Raw genomic sequence first — 19,901 nt, 5'->3', positions numbered from 1 at the left:
CAGCGTAAAGAAGAACAAGGAGTCCTGGAAGTGATGGTCTGGCCCCCACAGAGCACTGATCTCAACATCATCGAGTCTGTCAGGGATTACATGAAGAGAGAGAAGCAACTGAGGCTGCCTAAATCCTGTGTCTATTTGTCTATGTCTATTTTTGAAAGCACTCTTACTTTAAAGCATTTTTTCACACCTGCCTAAAACTTTTGCACAGTACTGTGTATATATATATATATATATATATATATATATATATATATATATATATATATTCAGACAGCATTCAGTTATATGATACCCAGATATACATCAGTAATGTTTTACCGTCCTTGTGTTAAGAATAAAATCAGTTTCCGACTTTATTTATCATACTTCCCTTCACAATAGAATTATCACTGGGAGGTCTTTACAACAAATAAAAAACAAAACAGCTCTTCACAGGGTGAACAAATAAAAAACAAAACAGCTCTTCACAGGGTGAACAAATAAAAAAACATTGTCAGTTTAGAACAGAATTCAGCAGACAACAGGAATAAAAAGTTAATAAAAAAACAGTAACAACAAAATAAAAGGTGCAGTATTTTTTAAGATAAAATAGGCTAAGCTAAAAATGTGTCTTTAGTCTTTTTTTAAAAAAACAACAATGGGTGGTGCTTCCCTTATGGAATGAGGCAGTTTATTACAAAGTTTAGGAGCTATAGCTGAAAGCTCTACCAACTGTATTTAAAAAAAAAAGAAAAAATCTTTGGGGTAGTGACAATCCAGTGATCGGAGTGGTCATCTGGGACCATATGGAATCAACAAGTTATTCAAATACGATTGGACTGAAGTATTTGTTTTCTTTAGGTTATTAGCAGGGCCTTAAATCAATCCTTAACCAAACTGGAAGCCAGTGTAGGGATGCTAAGATAACCGTGATTTGTGCATTTTCATTTACAAGTGCACTGTGAAATTAGAGCCTTATTGAGCAGCACGTGCAATTTTGAATACGGTTTCAATTCTGGATAATATGTTCCTTTTTTTCTAAATCTTTTGACAAACTGCATTGCCTTTTACGTTTTACACGAGTCTGTGCACAAGTAACATTTTGATAAAATGTTGCTATTGGGTAGTAATGTGGAATTTATTTTGGTGACTGCTTGGTGAGGCTTCCCTCGGTCTTGTATGAGTTTGTATTGTTTGGGTTTGCCAGAGCTATATAGGTGGATATCCCTGTATACTGCTTCTTGTGGTAACGTGAACCGAGTAGACCTCCAACCCACTCCGTTCCTGACCCGGTACCCGTACCAAACGGAACGAGGTTACCACACCGGTGCTGTACCATACCGACCCGGCGCAAATCACCGAACTATGTACCAAACCGACAGGTTACCATCCCGGTACTGCTTCGGTTCATGTACCGTACCTACCAGTACCATACCGTGCCATATCAAACCATCCGGTACTGTACCGGTACCATTCCAGTTCAAACTACCATACTGTACCGTATCAACGGTACCACACGAACCGGATCTAAGGTACCGAACAGGTTCCCGACCGCTGTACCATCCCATGTCCAGTACCAGAGGACTTGTTTCATAAGAACATAAGAACATAAGAAAGTTTACAAATGAGAGGAGGCCATTCGGCTCATCTTGCTCGTTTGGTTGTTAGTAGCTTATTGATCCCAGAATCTCATCAAGCAGCTTCTTGAAGGATCCCAAGTTGTCAGCTTCAATAACATTACTGGGGAGTTGATTCCAGACCCTCACAATTCTCTGTGTAAAAAAGTGCCTCCTATTTTCTGTTCTGAATGCCCCTTTGTCTAATCTCCATTTGTGACCCCTGGTCCTTGTTTCTTTTTTCAGGCTGAAAAAGTCCCTTGGGTCGACACTGTCAATACCTTTTACACTGTCAATACCGTTACAGGTCTTGACCCACCCTGTTACACTTTTTTAAAAGTGAACTTGCCAATACTTAACCTATATACCATTAATAAGCTTAATGTGATATGTCATCATTTCAGTTCTGAGGCTGTGATTTTATGTGGGTGTGTGTGTGTATATGAACGAGCAACTAGCTACGTCACAGCCTGCTTGCTGTTGGTGTGTGAGGAGACAGGCAGTGTCATATTTCAATTGTCTGCTAGTTATGGCAGTGAGAGTTTTTGAATTGTGTTTGGAGACTTGGAGACTAAGAGATTAACTTTATGTATTATTAATAAGAGAACTAATCAACCCAGATAAACATTAATTATCAATTATTGAATTGTTCCTACACTGATTTGGTACAAGCGCCTAATTAGCACTCCTGTCCAAGGACGCTAGCTGTCCCAACAAGCACTGTTGGGTCTCAAAGCGTGCCTATTCAGCCAGTGTGTTCGCTACATGGCTGGGCAACTTTAACTGTATTTTGGTAGCCTACCAGTCACATTTGCTGTGGTCCCCCTCTGACAACCACAGGCCATCACCACTACAGCCGGTTAATGCTCCGTCTCTGAACAGGCAGGTGATGGGTAGAAGCCTGGCTGCACAGGTAGACTCACGCAGGCAGCTTTGGCTTTCCCAGGCATACGTGCCTGATGGGGACAAAGCACCACTGTTGGATGCCCCTATTGCAAAACCAGGGCATACCTTTGGTCCTGTGGTGGAGAGATGCTGCAGCTCTCTCACCACACGCGTGAATCCACGAAGGAGATGGTGCGATTGCTCTGTTCCGTCCACTTTACATCTGCAGTCTGGTACCAACCAGGAATTCTGTTGCTGCCTTTAGCAGCTGAGGCAACAACTGTATATTCTTACTGTACATTGCTTGCTATCTGCATCATGCCTGGGTTTTATCCCTCTGCTAGCAGCCTCAAGGACCGACATAGCCAGCTGCGCCTGCGGCCAGAGATGTTACTCAGAACCAGTCCATGGCTTTACGCCGTGGAGGCTATAATAAGTTCCACTGCCTGACCCAGAGGCAAGGGCCTCAGGCAAAGCCACATGGTGAGCAACAGCCCTAGGGACCCACCTGGAGTGTTGGTGTCATGTCACCACAGATATCTGGGTGCTTGCTACCGTTCAAACCGGATACTCACTGCAGTCAGTCCCAGACCCACAGGACGCGGCCATGGTGTTTCAGGAGGCAGTAGCTCCCCGCCAATTGGAGGATGGGTTCTACTGCATTCCCAAGCGGGATGGTGGCCTCAGACCAGTCCTCAACCTAAGGCAGGTCAACCTGTATGTGAGCTGAAGGAACTTCAGAAGGAAATCAGACCAGATGACTGCTTCACCACGGTGGATCTCATAGATGCCTATTCCATATCCCCATAAAAACCGGTGCACATGAAGCTTGCCGTTTAGCCTCTCTCTGGCTCTCTGTGCCTTTTCGAAGCGCAGGAAAGCTGTACTGGCCCCATTTAGACTGAAAGGCATTTCAGGTCAACAGAACGCTCACTGTAATGTGCTTGATGGAAGCAGCTTCTCAAGTCCTACCTCATAGAAGGCTGTGTGGTCCAGTGGTTAAATAAACTGGCTTGTAACCAGAAGGTGCCCGGTTCAAAACCCAGCTCAGCCACTGACTCATTGTGTGACCCTGGGCAAGTCACTTAACCTCCTTGTGCGCTGTCTTTTGGGTGAGACGTTGTTGTAAGTGACTGTGGCAAAGTGGCTGGTGATTGTGAACAGATGTAGAGGTGATACAGTGCAGGAGTAATCACAGACAATTGTAATCCGGTTTGGAAAGTGGTTTTAATTATAATCCGGGTCTGGCGACCAAAATAATAAATCCCAGCAACACAATGATGTGTATTGCACAGAGATGAAAACAGGGTTACAGTCCCAAACAATAATCACAGACGTATCTGCCCCAATAATACGGCACACGGTCACCAGTCCTGGGTGCGTGTGGTCGTGCTCGTGGTGGGTGATAAACAATGCTATTTCGTGACTATTGGGGCAGTGATGATCCGGCCCAAGGCGACAGCTTAGCTGTCTGGTGGTTCAATAAACACAGACAATACAAACAAACATAACACTCATGAATATTCTTTCACGTTCCCTTTTTATTTCTCCGGCAGTCACTACTGCAGCTCTCTCAGTCCTTCCAGGTTAAAGCGCAAGCCCAAGCGAAGGAAAAGATTACTGATTTTCCGTCCTCTTTATGCTATTACGGATGACCCCTTAGCAAACGATTGCAACTACTTTTATTACTTGCAGCTGCTACCCTTTACCCTCCAGGTCAATACGTTCCTGCAACGGAGTCTCGCCTTCATCCAGGCTGACCGACTTCCCGACCCTGGAAATGATTTGTCAAGCCAACCCATTTCAGGACTTTCTCTTTCGCTATTTTGTGCCCTCACAGGTCGGGAGGGAGAATTCCAACCAGAGCTCATTATATTTCCATCACAGTGACTCTGCAACTGATGCATAGTTCACACACCGTAGTCTTGTATCTTGTAAAGCGTTTAGTAATGGTGGTCCACTATGAAAGGCGCTATATAAAAATAAAGATTATTATTATTTATTATTATTACCTTTGGGTCTCCTGCGCATGCACCCTCTGCAAGCCTGGTTCAACAGCAGGGCTTTTTTATCTCACACTGAACCACAACTGCCTATTGACTGTGTTTCGTCACTGTGTTAAGGCACTCTCTGGTGCAAACAGCCTGCCCACCTGCGCCTCGGCATAGTGTTGGGCAGTGTCACCAGAAGCCTGGGCTGGGGCGCTGTGTAGAATGTCACAGGGGGCGCAGGGGGTGTGTAACCCCCCTTGGCACGGTCTCCACATAAAGCTTTGGAACTGCAGCCTGTAAGCTTTGCTCTAGGCACATGACAACCGACTCTCACTGCGGGCAGTACATCTGCCCAGGATTAAATAAACTGGACAGCAGACCTCATCTCAACGAGGGTCCCAGTGGAGGCGAACCCTGAGGTGGTAGCCTTATTTGGGAATAAGAGGCAGGGACCCGCTGGCAGTAATGCCTTGGCACACCAGTGGCCAAGGCAACTGTTATACTGTGGGGAAAAATCATAGTTAAAATTGAATGTAATTGGTAAAATTACATTACCATTGTTAAATTTTTGATTGAGCTACTTCAAAGGACAAGATACTGGAAACAGGGTTGTAAAGATTGAAATTGGGGAATGTTCTATAATACCTGCTGTTCTGACCTGCTAGTCGAAATAAACAAAGCTGATTCTTATCTTTTAATTACAGAATATCTGTCTGGAAAACCAGTAAACAACTTTCTTCCTGTAAAGGGTTAAGAAGGGCGACACCTGGTGTATACAAGGTGCCATGACTCTTCCATGAAATAACACTATGTTTAAATGTAGTGTGACACGTGTGTAACAATTTAAATTGGCTTTAGAATAATTTTAATAACTAATCTTGCAGATGCAAGTTTAAGAGTTGTTTAAGTATGTTTTCCCAATAACATTGAGATGTTTATTGTATTTTAATTAAGTTTAAGAAAATAATTCATACATTATTTTACTTTAAGTATTGTATAACTTGTTTAACATGCTTGTAAAGGAAATTTTGTAATGAGAATGAAACTGATATGTTTATATCAAAGTTATATCAAAATTAAGTTTTATTCAAAAAATGTTATGTTATCTCTAGGAAGAGGGAGTTACTTATCTTAATGACGCCTATTCAAACTCTGTAAGCCAAAGAAAGGACTGATTTCAGTCAAGGATTAACTTCCTGTGTTGACCTGGAAGTGATGGCATCAATCATGTAAACTCACTTTGGGCACAATATATTTAAAGTGATACAAGCATGAGCTCACGCTCTGTCTCTCTTGGATTCAAACATCTCACCATGAAGTTATCACAGAGCCTTCGCTTGTATCATCCTGAAGAGAACTTCTCACCACTACATCCTGCAAATCTACTTGTTTCTAAGAAGACCAGTTGCATCTCAAAAGTGTTCAACACGAACACATCTCCAGAATAAGTGTTACGTTTCAAAGACTTTAACATTCAAGTAAAATACTATGGACCAAATTTACAAAGGGGAAAAACCTAACGCAAAAAGCCACGTAATGAGCATGTTCAGTACGGCCGCACTCATCATCAAAACCTATTTTATAAGACTAATTAGGTAAAGCAGGCAATTCCGCAATCAGCCAATTTAAATACCCCTCACCGCAATTAGCAGTGGAGAATTACACACCTCTCTCAATAAATAGCAGGTTTGGGTCAACCCTGCGTGTGTAGGTTACACATTACAAAAGAAAATAAATGGCACACAAAGACCTCTGCCTGGTGCTAGCCATGGTGATGAGGATGCTCAGAAGCAAAAACTGAAATTTACCAGTATGGAACTGGAGATTTTGGTATAAGCAGTACTTGTAACACATGAAGATTTATTGACATAGTTATTAGACTGGTTGACTGCTGAAAAGCATATTTTCGTACCTCATATTTATTTATGTTCATATTGATATATCACTTTTGATATATTTGATAAATAGAATAATGGAATTGTGAATATAATTTTATAATGAATATGATAAATGTTAAGGACTAAAACCCTATATTTATACTTAAATATTAATCACATAATGGAGTCATCATCTGTTATATTGAGAAATTAATATTAACTAACTAAGGTTTGTATTTTACCAACATAGTGGGGGTGTTGTCTTGGATATTGAGGTATTAATGTTAAATATTATATCTTACTAAATATGCATGACAATATGTCTTCCCAACGCTCGTCTTGCTCCCGCTGTGTCTGAAGAAAATCAGGCAGGACCGGGCCAGGGTGCTTCTAGTAGCCCCTTACTGGCCCAAGAGGCTCTGGTTTAAACCCTGATGCAGCTCCTGAAAGGCCAGCCATGGAGCTGTGACCTGCTCAGTCAGGCAAAGGGGACCTTATGGCATACCGACTCATCAAGCCTGTAGATTTGGGTCTGGCCCCTGAACTGCTGCTTTGAGCCGTCGGGGTCTGTCCAGTAGGGTTATTGACACCTTACAAAATCCAACAGCAGCATCCACACATCCACCCTAAAAGCATTTCTACAAGAAGTCAGTGGAATTGGAGGCCTTCCATCCACCTCCTTTCCAGTCTGACAGGGAGAGAAAGGTCCTTACACTTTGTCCTGTTAGGGTACTGGCGTATTATGTTGACCGCACCCAGAGTTGCCGGCAATCACAGCAAGTATTTATCTGCTTTGGGTCTGTTCCATGGACAAGCCCTGTGGCTGTTGAGGCGGATTGTACACACAGTCAGGATTGCATATGATCTAGCCACCCTGCCTCCACCAGAAAAAGCCACTGGTCACTTGACAAGAGGCTTTGCGACCTCTTGGCCTTTATTCCAAGGCGCATCTGTCGCAGACATTTGCAACGCTGCAGTATGGGCCACGCCTCATACATTTACCAGGTTTTATTGACTGAAGGTCATAGATCAGCAGAACTCTGGTTTTGGGAGCAGAGTGTTAACGGCAGCCACTCATTCTCCTTTTTAACACATTTTTATTGTGTTCCACTTTAAGTCTTGATCCAGACACTTATTCTGGTGTTAATGCAGAGTGTAACCTTGTAGCAACAGCCACAAGCCATAAGTGATGCCATAAGTGTATCACCTGCTCATTCTTAATTGAGTGGCAGACAGCCTGGCCAGGCAATCATTTTCTTTTGAAATTTTACAGCTCCATCTCCAATACATTCTTATATGCCTAGGTTTGTGATACATATTCATTTTTGCGTATCTAGTAAGGGTTTACGGGAATTCTTTTCTCAGGACTGTCCCTATATTGCCTGTGCATAGCTCCTGCATGCGTATTTGGAATGATGGTAGTAGAGTGTCACTGCGTGCAAACCCTGCTTTCCTCACCAAGGTGATTACAGCCTTCCACATTAATCAGTCTGTGGAACTGGAGTCCTTTCATCCACCACGGTTTACTTCGGAGGAGGATAGGAAGTTGAATTTCCTCTGCCGGGTTTGGGCATTGAGATGCTACGTGGACAGGACGAAAGCGCTGCGTCATTCTGACCAGCTCTTTGTCTGCCACAGGACATGGACCCTGGGACAGCCCCTTTTGAAGGAGCAACTGTCACATTGGATTGCGGACACAGTCTCGGCTGTGTATGATGGTGCTGGCTTACCCCCATCTGGGCGGGTAGCCGCACATTCCACGAGAGGTGTGGCTACGTCATGGGCCCTCTTTAGAGGTGCCTCCATGACTGAGATTTGTGATGCGGCTAGCTGGGCTACGCTGCATACTTTTTCCAAGTTCTATCGCCTCAATGTAATAGATCCCTCATTGGGCACAAGGGTCCTTGAGGTTGCACGCTCGCACCGCTGACCTTTGGTCAGGCAGGACTAAGGCGTCCCTCACGATGGCTCTGGTATTTATTTTCCCATAAATGATGTTCGAATTGAAAGGGAACGTTAGTTTACCTACCGTAAACCTGGTTCCGTGAAAGAGAAGATGGCCACCAACCGTGAGGTTGCGTACGTTGTCATCACGGTTTCGTTGCAAAAAGAGGTCGATCCTTCCCTCCATGACAGTTTTATTCCCGCGGTAGGCGGGACCGAGGAGGTCACTGAGGGAAGGGGGGCAGCTTTGATAGTAAGAACTCAGTGACACTTACCAATAGGCAGCCGTATATCCCATAAACAATGTTTGTTGGTCATCTTCTCTTTCAGTGACCTATGGATTTTCAGTGTTTATGGTAGCTAAACTAACGTTAGGCTGTCCTTTGTTTTGCTTTCTCTGTATATTCATGTTCCTTTCTATAACTTCTTCCACTCGTCCAGCAAAATTTTAGTTTTTTTATTATTGTGTTTGATCATTTTGAATTTTCTGCAAACTATAAAGAAACCTGCACATTCGTGTGACTGGAGCGGTGTGGGTGAGATTGCGTTAATTCACTTTTCTTTACTAACGATAACAGGGATTACAGTTTTTGAACAGCCATTGTGTTTTTTGGATATCATTTTTTTGCTTTTGGGATTTTCTTTTTTGAGAACTGCTGCTTGCTGTTTTTTTCTCTTTGGGGGTTTGTTAAATGCGAGAGACGTTTTCAAGAACTACGGTGTAGAAATGTGCTGCAAATAGGGTTTCTACGCAGTACTTGTGTTTTTTAGTTCAGTCACCAACTTTATATTTGTGAATTCATAAGAACATAAGAACATAAGAAAGTTTACAAACGAGAGGAGGCCATTCGGCCCATCTTGCTCGTTTGGTTGTTAGTCATTTATTGATCCCAAAATCTCATCAAGCAGCTTCTTGAAGGATCCCAGGGTGTCAGCTTCAACAACATTACTGGGGAGTTGATTCCAGACCCTCACAATTCTCTGTGTAAAAAAGTGTCTCCTATTTTCTGTTCTGAATGCCCCTTTTTCTAAACTCCATTTGTGACCCCTGGTCCTTGTTTCTTTTTTCAGGCTGAAAAAGTCCCTTGGGTCGACACTGTCAATACCTTTTAGAATTTTGAATGCTTGAATTAGGTCGCCACGTAGTCTTCTTTGTTCAAGACTGAACAGATTCAATTCTTTTAGCCTGTCTGCATATGACATGCCTTTTTACGCCCGGAATAATTCTGGTCGCTCTTCTTTGCACTCTTTCTAGAGCAGCAATATCTTTTTTTATAGCGAGGTGACCAGAACTGAACACAATATTCAAGATGAGGTCTTACTAGTGCATTGTACAGTTTTAACATTACTTCCCTTGATTTAAATTCAACACTTTTCACAATGTATCCGAGCATCTTGTTAGCCTTTTTTATAGCTTCCCCACATTGTCTAGATGAAGACATTTCTGAGTCAACAAAAACTCCTAGGTCTTTTTCATAGATTCCTTCTCCAATTTCAGTATCTCCCATATGATATTTATAATGTACATTTTTATTTCCTGCGTGCAGTACCTTACACTTTTCTCTATTAAATGTCATTTGCCATGTGTCTGCCCAGTTCTGAATCTTGTCTAGATCATTTTGAATGGCCTTTGCTGCTGCAACAGTGTTTGCCACTCCTCCTACTTTTGTGTCGTCTGCAAATTTAACAAGTTTGCTTACTATACCAGAATCTAAATCATTAATGTAGATTAGGAATAGCAGAGGACCTAATACTGATCCCTGTGGTACACCACTGGTTACCACACTCCATTCTGAGGTTTCTCCTCTAATCAGTACTTTCTGTTTTCTACATGTTAACCACTCCCTAATCCATGTACATGTGTTTCCTTGAATCCCAACTGCGTTCAGTTTGAGAATTAATCTTTTGTGCGGGACTTTGTCAAAAGCTTTCTGGAAATCTAAATAAACCATGTCATATGCTTTGCAATTATCCATTATCGATGTTGCATCCTCAAAAAAATCAAGCAAGTTAGTTAGACAAGATCTCCCTTTCCTAAAACCATGCTGACTGTCTCCCAGGACCCTGTTACCATATAGGTAATTTTCCATTTTGGATCTTATTATAGTTTCCATAAGTTTGCATATAATAGAAGTCAGGCTTATTGGTCTGTAGTTACCTGGTTCAGTTTTGTTTCCCTTTTTGTGGATCGGTATTACGTTTGCAATTTTCCAGTCTGTCGGTACCACCCCTGTGTCAAGAGACTGCTGCATGATCTTGGTTAGCGGTTTGTAAATTACTTCTTTCATTTCTTTGAGTACTACTGGGAGGATCTCATCCGGCCCAGGGGGTTTGTTTATTTTAAGAGCTCCTAGTCCCTTTAACACTTCTGCCTCAGTTATGCTAAAGTTATTTAAAACTGGATAGGAACTGGATGACATGTGGGGCATGTTGTCAGTATCTTCCTTTGTAAAAACTTGTGAAAAGTAATCATTTAATATATTTCCTATTTTTTTTCTTCATCTACGATTTTGCCATTTGTATCTCTTAAACATTTAATCTCCTCTTTGAATGTTCGCTTGCTGTTGTAAATTGGAAAAACATTTTGGAATTGGTTTTAGCTCCCTTAGCAATGTTCATTTCTATTTCTCTCTTGGCCTTTCTAACTTCCTTTTTGACTTGCATTTGCAGTTCTGTGTACTCTTTCTGCGTACTTTCTTTTTGGTCCTTTTTTAATGCTCTGTAAAGTGCCTTTTTTCGCTGAATATTTTTTTTAATTGATCTATTAAACCATTTTGGCAATTTAGTTTTACATTTAGATTTGTCTACTTTAGGGATGTAATTGTTTTGTGCCTCTAGTACTACATTTTTGAAGAACAACCATCCTTCTTCTGTGGGTGTTTTCTCTATTTTACTCCAATCTACTTCTGTTAGTCTCTGTTTCATACCTTCATAGTTTGCTTTTCTAAAATTGTAGACCTTAGCTTTAGTCATTACTTTTGGGGTCTTAAAAAACACTTCAAATGAGACCATGTTGTGGTCTGAGTTTGCCAGTGGTTCTCTGACCTCTGGGCGCCAGGCTTTATTATAGCCGTGAACGAGCTTAGGAATAGTTAATGTGGTGAAGTGAGGTATTTGCGGGGGTGGCATATATATTTTTAGCTAGGTTTTAACTATAGTGAGAGTGGGTATATGATGTTTAAACAAAGGGAAATGATCCTAACATTTTAGTAAGTCTGAATCAATTAAATGCAGATACTGTAACATTTATAAAACCATACTTTAATGAATGTGTAGTGAATTAGTCCTGGGGAGGGGCTAGTGATAAAGGACGGTGCAAGTACCTATGTAGAGCTCATTTTTGGGGACTAGATTTGAGACTCCAGTGAGGCTGGAATGACTGAGTAGCTGTGTACTTTGTTTTGTACTGCCAATTTTCATCTGAGGCTTAAATAAAAGCTTCATTTTGTCATTTTAATCGTGACTTCTGACTGTTTTCCACAACCTACAATAGCCATGTGACCACGATACTCTGCAGTTACATTACTATTTCAGGGAATCATGGTTATGATAATAACTCAACGTTTTATGCCATTGGTCTATTTAGCCTCTGACTGGTCTTGTATACGGTTTGCTGTGATATGTTTAGATGGAAGCACCACAATTGTTCCAAATCAAAAAACATTGAAATTAACTTTGCATTATAAACACATTGCATATATGTCTCTGTATGTTGAGCTTACCGCTGCCCTGCTAATAATGAAATAAGTTTGATTGTTATCATTATAAATGTTTTCTATAACTACATTTGCCTATTTTTTTTCTCTGTCTTTATCTGGCTGCTCCAGGAGCCATGGCTAACCATCTTATAACTAATGCTCTTCTTCGTCCTCATGGCACTAACAATCCTTATAACACATTGCTTGGGGAATCGGCGGTCTATAACAACCCTTCTGTCAGCTTGTACAACACACAAGGTGTGCTGGAGTTTGCTATCTTAAATTCATTAGTAGGGACAGTTTCCCATTGCATAGTGTATATACTGATTACAAAACGCATGCAGCCACTTCCCATTAAGGCTTTTTGTGTGGGTATATTATGGGTCCCAATGTACATTTGTACTTTTAAGGTAAAAAATCACAGTTGATACCTTTTGTAAACAATTGTAAAATACCTTTTGGGAACCGTATATATCTGCAACTTATTGATATTTTTCTGCTCTTTGTTTCCAAAGCTAATGTTTTGTGGTTTATGTCCATTTGTGTGTACGTTTTTATGATTCATTATTTTCTGGTACAAACATCTGTACGGTAAGTGATCCCTCAGACTACAATTTTAGTTTCCGCTAGATTATATATATATATATATATATATATATATATATATATATATATATATATATATATTATATATATATATGCCGCACTAATATAGTATATGCAGGAAAAGCAGGAAATAATGCTTTATGCTTTTATTGTCTGATCTCTTTCACAGGCGTATAAAAATATCAAAGCATGAATATCAGTACACATGGGAGAAGTATAATCTCCCAAAGCGTGTTCTATGCAACAAGCTGTATTGTAGCTAATATGGCTTTTCAAGCTGAATACAATACCATTATTAAATAAAGTACAACAAACAAGCTTTAATATATGTACAAAAACATTAGGTGTACATGAGAAATATATATGATCTTTTTTTTCATTGCTTAAATTACAGGTGAAAAAAATCACAACACACAAAATAAATGCAACACTTTTCATTAATTACATAATTATGCATTTGGTTTTGCAATTTTAGTTTTATATTAATTAAAATTGTTTGAATATTTACAGTTTGAGATTTTGTATCAACAGTCAAGTACCTTTTGCTGTCCATCTTAGTTTGGAAGACGTGGAAGATGGTACTATTTACCTGCAACTAGGTAGTAACTAGATCTACAATACATGCCATGAACACTGCGAGATATCTCTGATCAGCTACAATATACTGTATACCGGTATTTATAGTAGGCTACAAACCAGTTCTAGTACTTCAAAATTTCAACACATCAATATCCACCAATTATTATTATTTAAAATATAATTCTAAAACAGTCTAATCATGAACCTTACAGTTAATATTAGGCAAACTGGTCTGTTACACTGAGATGAATCCCAGGGCAGTTTTATACAGCTAACAATGTTTATTGTTATTTTGTCTAGCTCCTCTTAAACCTTCAGTATCACATAAATTCAAATAGGAGAAGTTAAAAACTGATCAGTCCCCAGGAAAGCTGGCAGAAACCTTGTTTAAAGCCCACAAATAAGACAGACTTGGGTAATTGAGTTTGACATCCAAAAGTAGTTTAAGAAATTCATTGAGCAATCCCCAGTAAAACAAAAAACAAACAATCCAATCATATCACTTCTAGTGGTAACAGTAAATTGATATGGTGTATCTAAAGGGCCTCCCTCCCATGGTCCCGGGTAGGCCATGAGAGAGTCTTTATACTGGAAGTACTGTAAAAAGGTTAAAGAAAGAGCAACCTAAAGCTTCAAAGCTACAAAGTGGATCTTGAAAAATATGCATATCTTCAATTAAAGTAAAAAACAAGGATCTATATGACAAAGATAAGTAAACTAGTGATGACGCTAATAATAACAGGACAATGGATTTAACATCTTAATTATCACTTTGTTATATCAGGTATGGATGTAATAATTACGATAGGGGAGTCAAATTAAAACTCAGGCTAGAATATATCATTGCACACCTAAACCACTGGTTAGATTCATAATATATAATTTCATACAGTGTATCAAAAACAAAAGCCCCCAAAAAACTATTTACATAAAACTCAAAAACAGCTAAAAGCACTGAAAAATACAATTAATAAATCCCAAAAAACAGAAGCTGTAGTTATAGTATGCAGAAGGAATAACCATGTATTTGAAAGGATTTGTTGTGGCTTTTCAAGGACTGCCAAATTCTGTTTTGCAGACCATGCATTCATTTGTCTATAGCATACATCTATAGAAAAATGACATTTTTAACTGATCCATGGTAGCTGTGGCTAGTGCTACAAAACAATAATACAGACTATACAAGGAACTAGCAGCAATGAGTTTATTTTTTAAAAAAGAAAGGAAAACATTGTTTTGTGTGAAGTAATATGATCCTTGTATGCACATCATCATTTTATTCATGTTCCTTCTATATGTCACTGTAAGCTTACTTGTGTTTTTCTTTTCTTTCCTTTTCTTCATGCTGTCGTTTAGAGCCCTACAGAGAGACAAGTATTGGAGTAAAACTAAACATTGCATATCAAATGTAATTGATCTCAGTTTACTTTGTCTGAGCTGATAAAGGGGAAAATACATCTCCAGTCATTTTGAAAAACAAATAGGAAACAAAATATTATATTATATATTTTAAAATATTAATACATGAACATGAGTTATGTTTTACACATTTATTTATATGCATATACACTTACCCACTGTCTGCATTTCGCTTATGCTTATTTTTTTTATTTTGAACATTTATCTGTACGTTTTGTGTTATCATAATATTTTGAGTCTCATCCATGCATTCTTTTAGTTCAGTGTGTGTATGTGTGTTTATATATGTAATATGTTTTTTTTTTTAGTAAAAGTAACAGCTTAGCATGTTGAATGCTGTAATGCATTTTGTCATTACAGAACAATCAGTTGTTCCTGTTTCCCCTGAAGGCCTTTTATTTTAATAATCCTCAATGAACTGCATTTTTGAGCTTCACCATCGGCATTTTACAACATGTTTATAGTATTTTATTAAAACAGATCTTGATTGTAAGATGTGTAGATGATCAACCTAAAATTCAGTAAGACTTGAAATAAATGTGTAAAGCGAGTAACTAAATCCTGTCATACCATTATTGCCATTGTATTTACATACATCATTTGATTTAGTGTTTATTTTCATACACGAAACAAGTTTGTGTTTGCATTGATGCAGTAATAAATATAACATGAATATGAGGTATGGAAGAGAGTTTTACAGTTGGAAACCACTAACTTTGTATTTCGTCAAAAGTATTCGCTGGTTAGATTAAAACAATCTCCCATACTAGAACTGTATACATAGCATGACTAATTGCAGTACTTGTTGTCTTGTAAATGTAGAATTTTATTCTTGTTACCCTCCTGTTTAATGTATTCCACTGCTCAGTTTAGTCAAATATAATTTATATTACTGTGTATGAGCCTGTTAACTTTACATAGGGAACAGATGTTTTGTTGTATGGGATTGGGACAATTGATTAAAACTGTTCGTAATAGTAGTTTGGATTCTATAAAATTTCATACAATATTAGTTTAGTTTGTGTTGGTTTACATGCATAACCATGTTATCTCAGATTAATTTTAAGTGTGAACCAAACATTTGTTGCAAACTGTTTATCCTGTAAAATAATACAGTTGTGTGAGTGTCCATCAACCATCCATTTTCTTACTAATACTTTTTATATTTTTCACTTCAGAAAAAGAAGTTGTACTAATAAATCAGGTTTATTAACATTTTGAAAAATAAACTTGACAACCTGTCTTTCAGAGGGACTACTGAACAATGCCAGGGATACAAGTGTCATGGATACTCTACCACTGAATGGTAACCATGGCAACAGCTACAGTATAGCCAGTGGAGAATACATGAGTGACTGTGTCCGAATTATAGACCGTGGCTACAACCACAATGAGACAGCATTAGAAAAAAAGATTCTGAAGGAACTCACTTCAAACTATATACCCTCCTACCTGAACAACCACGAGAGCTCTAGTGAGCAGAACAGGAACCTAATGAACAAGCTTGTGAACAGCGCTGGCAGAGTCAATGAAGATGACGCCATTGTCTTAGACGATGCCACCTCTTTCACCCATGAAGAAACCTTGGGTTTGGAGCTTATCAGGGAAGAGTCTGATGCCCCTCTGCTACCACAAAGAGCTAATTCAACACAAAACCATCAGCCACATCACTTCTCTCGGAGACGGATCCCTCAAGACAACAGAGAGAGCTTTTTCCCCTTGCTAACCAATGAGCATACTGAAGACCTGCAGTCACCCAATAGGGATTCTCTTTATACCAGCATGCCAGCACTGGCTGGCATACCTGTCACAGACGCCAATGGCACTAAGACCCAAAGTGAACCTCACCCAAGTAATAGTGTTGATGCTGATGATGTTTATTGTAAAAGTATGCCAAACCTTGGCTCCAGGAATCATGTCCACCAACTACACACTTACTATCAACTCGGCCGAGGCAGCAGTGATGGATTTATAGTTCTGCCCAATAAAGATGGAGCTTCTCCTGAAGGAAGTTCTAAAGAACCTTCTCATTTGGTCACTAGTCTATAGAGGGTAATCCTAACTCATGGTTTCTTGTTCTGATCCAGTGGTAAACATGTTGTGTGCACTCCTAAATTTTGATGTCATTCAAGTACCGATAAACTATTTTCTGAAACTTGTAGGATGGCCTGGGACAATACTGCTTATATCCATTAAGTACAAAATAATCCCTTAAATCAATTCTGAATACGAAAGGGATATACAAGAAAATAGCATTCTTCAGATATCATTGTAATGACATTTTGTTATCAAAGGGACATAGTAACTCTCCACCACTAGTTAAGTGCAATTGTATGTCCTTTTGGATGACAAACTGTTCACTACTAGTTTCATTTATTCTTCTTCTGTATCCATTACTGTATTTTCAGTATGGATGCAGATTGGTATTCACAGTATCTTTAGCTGTGACAATCCTGTAGGTTAAATAAAAGAATCTGTCTGAACAAACCATGAGGGAACTGTTTAACATATATGCTAAAGGGAACCATTTATGTTTTTTGCTGTAATAATTCCAGTTATTAAAACAACTAATGACGGAGAATTCCAAGCAATTTCTATGTGATGTACAGATAATAGCATTGAACATTATAGTATGCTTCTTCTGTTCCTCCAAACTTGCGACTCTGTAAATGTAGTGGTTAGAGCGTTTTCTTTGTTTTTGTTGTGCTGGTCTTGCAGGGTTAGTCAATGGTTCATCCCTCGTAAATATTAATATCTATATATATATATATATATCTTATAATATATATCTATATATAGATATATATATATTACACGATAAAAAGGAATCCTTACTTGAAGAACACACTTTATGAAGATAATTTCCTAGCAATGTAATCACAGGTATTTTCAAAACCATTAGTTTTATTTTCATCACTGTGTAGTTTTAAGCAAATTATGTTTCACCAACAATAAAGATGAAGGAAAAACAATTTGGAAACTAAGCTAATGTAGCTTAGGTACTTAGAGTACAATGGGCTGGAGGCTGTCCTCCAAGAGGCTAGTACTCTTATAGATTATGAGAGGTCTTCATGGGGCCTGTGCATGTGAGGAAAATAATGAAGATTTTGAGGTTAAATTTTTTTTTAAAACAATTATAAAAAAAAAAGTACAGAATGGTTTTTGATAGATGATTGGAAGTGTGTTTTTTTTTTCTTTTCTTAACATAAAATGTATTTATTTACACATGGTACAACATTTAGCAGAACATATTACAATTGCTTTTTTCTTTGTTTTAATTTGGTTGCCAAGTTGAATGACCTCCTAACTAATATTTGTTGTAAAAGTGAAACTTGTTTGCCAACAAATAAATGACTGATTAAGATTTGCAACATATGCATTCCAAGTGTTTGTGTTTTTCTGTTGTTCAAATAACCTATTTTGGCTAAACTGAAAGATTTAACATTGTACACAACACTTTAAATCAGGGTGCCTTGAAGTTTTCAATTTTCTATGTGCTTTTCCACAGATTTCATCTTGTTAAGAAACATATCTGCTTATATTAATTCAAGAAAGACAAACAAAGACTTGGGGCCTCATTTACAAAAGGGCACTAAATGTTATGGTATGCCATAATCTCAATTAGTGTGTACGTTAATGATTTCCGTATTTACTATTGCAATTTTTTTATTATCGCGTGTGATACTTGGCATATTATGGCGCTCACTAAGCGTCACACTATGGTAATTATAATGAATATGTGAGTTTTATGGTAATGCATGCTGATGTATTTATATGAGCACCCAGCTCGGAATAATGATATGAGCTGTATTCACAAGGTATATACTAATGGGTGTTAATGTTTGTGTGCGCATTAAAGTGATCGTTTATTAGTGCGTATGGAAACCAGGCTTTAACCACTGCACGATTTAAACCTCTTTTTCTGGCCTGAAAATTAGTGATGTGCAGTTAGTCTTTTTACTGACTCGATCTAATTATCTAGTGAATCAGTTCAACAGATTTTTTCGTTTGATTCACTAATGTGAAATAAATACATCTTGTTTAATTACTTTGTTATGAAAATGTGTTTGAATGGAAAAAGTCCAGAAATGATCATTGATTGTCTAGGTCACGGTTGTCAAATTCATCTGGCTGCAAGTTAAGACTGTTCACTCGGTGGACCATACCAAAAAAAAAAAAAAAAAAAAAAGTTATACATTGTAATGTACTTGAAAATGTCTATAGAAATTGTATGTATGTATATTGGTCAATATACTCAAATATACTACTTTGCACAAAACATATGACCCCACACTGCACAATTCCTAGTCATCAATAAGTATGCACGCACGATTTCAATCAATAAATCAACATATTACAATGCATTTTATGGTACAAAAATACATATATAAAACTAGAAGCAGCTTTCCTAGAACACCGACAAAAAAACTTAATATCACAAATGTAATGTCATATAGTATTTTACTTTCAGTGGAAATCTCAAAGTTAAAAAAATAAAAATAAATAAAAGATATCAGCAGTATATAATGCAAAGTCTCAATATTTAACTTATATTCCAAAATAGAATGCTTTTAACAGCACTGAAAAAGAGATACTGGCAAGCTGTGAAAATGTGAAATAATAAACAGTACCACTATGGAATGTACCTTTTTATGACTTCTTTGCGGACACTTGGCACTTCTTTTCTGGCACAACAATGCTCATTACATGTTCTAATTCTGCAACTTTTTCACATAAAATTTATGTAGACTCGAGTGTAAGAAAATTGGTACTTCTGATTTCTTTCTTTACTTTTTTCCAGCACTCTGCTAGCCAGTCCACTCTTTTTATCCAGTCATATATGGTGCGCAATCTGTTATAATCCCAGTTAGTTTCTTCCAAGGTAATTCTGCACTTTCCATGGCTTCTTGAAGTTAAAGTCATTTCTGTTGTTCATCCTTAAACTTAAAAGCTCTTCAATAATATTAAAAAGTTAATATTACCTGCAATTTCTGTAATACGCTCAGCAACCGTGTTGCGAGACAGACTAACATTAGAAAAATATTCTATTGTTTCAGGGAAACTCAAAATACGTAGCTTTGTGCAGCATGTCATAATAACGTATGTTATAATCTTTCATAAGATTGGGAGTAGTAGTCATGGAAAAGTACAGAGCAGTTAAAGCAGTTTGAAAGCAGGTTGACAGCTGCAGAGGCTAAACTAAACTTCCAAAAAAAAAAAAAAATTATAATAATTAACATGGTCGTCAAGCCAGTAATCTGTGACACCTGCATGATGTGGAAAATCTGAGAAAACCCAGCAGAGCTA

General features: G+C 38.3%; 1 protein-coding gene across 1 annotated transcript in view; it reads left to right on the top strand.

Moving 5' to 3' along the window:
- The window catches only part of adgrl3.1 (adhesion G protein-coupled receptor L3.1), a 352,576-nt gene extending 335,262 nt beyond the window's left edge, over positions 1 to 17,314 (top strand). The window contains exon 23 of the mRNA XM_041259581.1: positions 15,844 to 17,314. Within this exon, the coding sequence (XP_041115515.1) occupies positions 15,844 to 16,643 (800 nt within the window). The 3' untranslated portion in view covers positions 16,644 to 17,314. The remainder of the gene's footprint in view (positions 1 to 15,843) is intronic.
- Positions 17,315 to 19,901: the final 2,587 nt, after the last annotated feature.

The sequence above is a fragment of the Polyodon spathula genome, chromosome 1 (assembly GCF_017654505.1).
Source record: "Polyodon spathula isolate WHYD16114869_AA chromosome 1, ASM1765450v1, whole genome shotgun sequence".
NCBI classification, from domain to species: Eukaryota; Metazoa; Chordata; class Actinopteri; order Acipenseriformes; family Polyodontidae; genus Polyodon; species Polyodon spathula.
The sequence above is the reverse complement of the archived record's forward strand: the minus strand, read 5'-3'. Positions and strand labels throughout refer to the sequence as shown.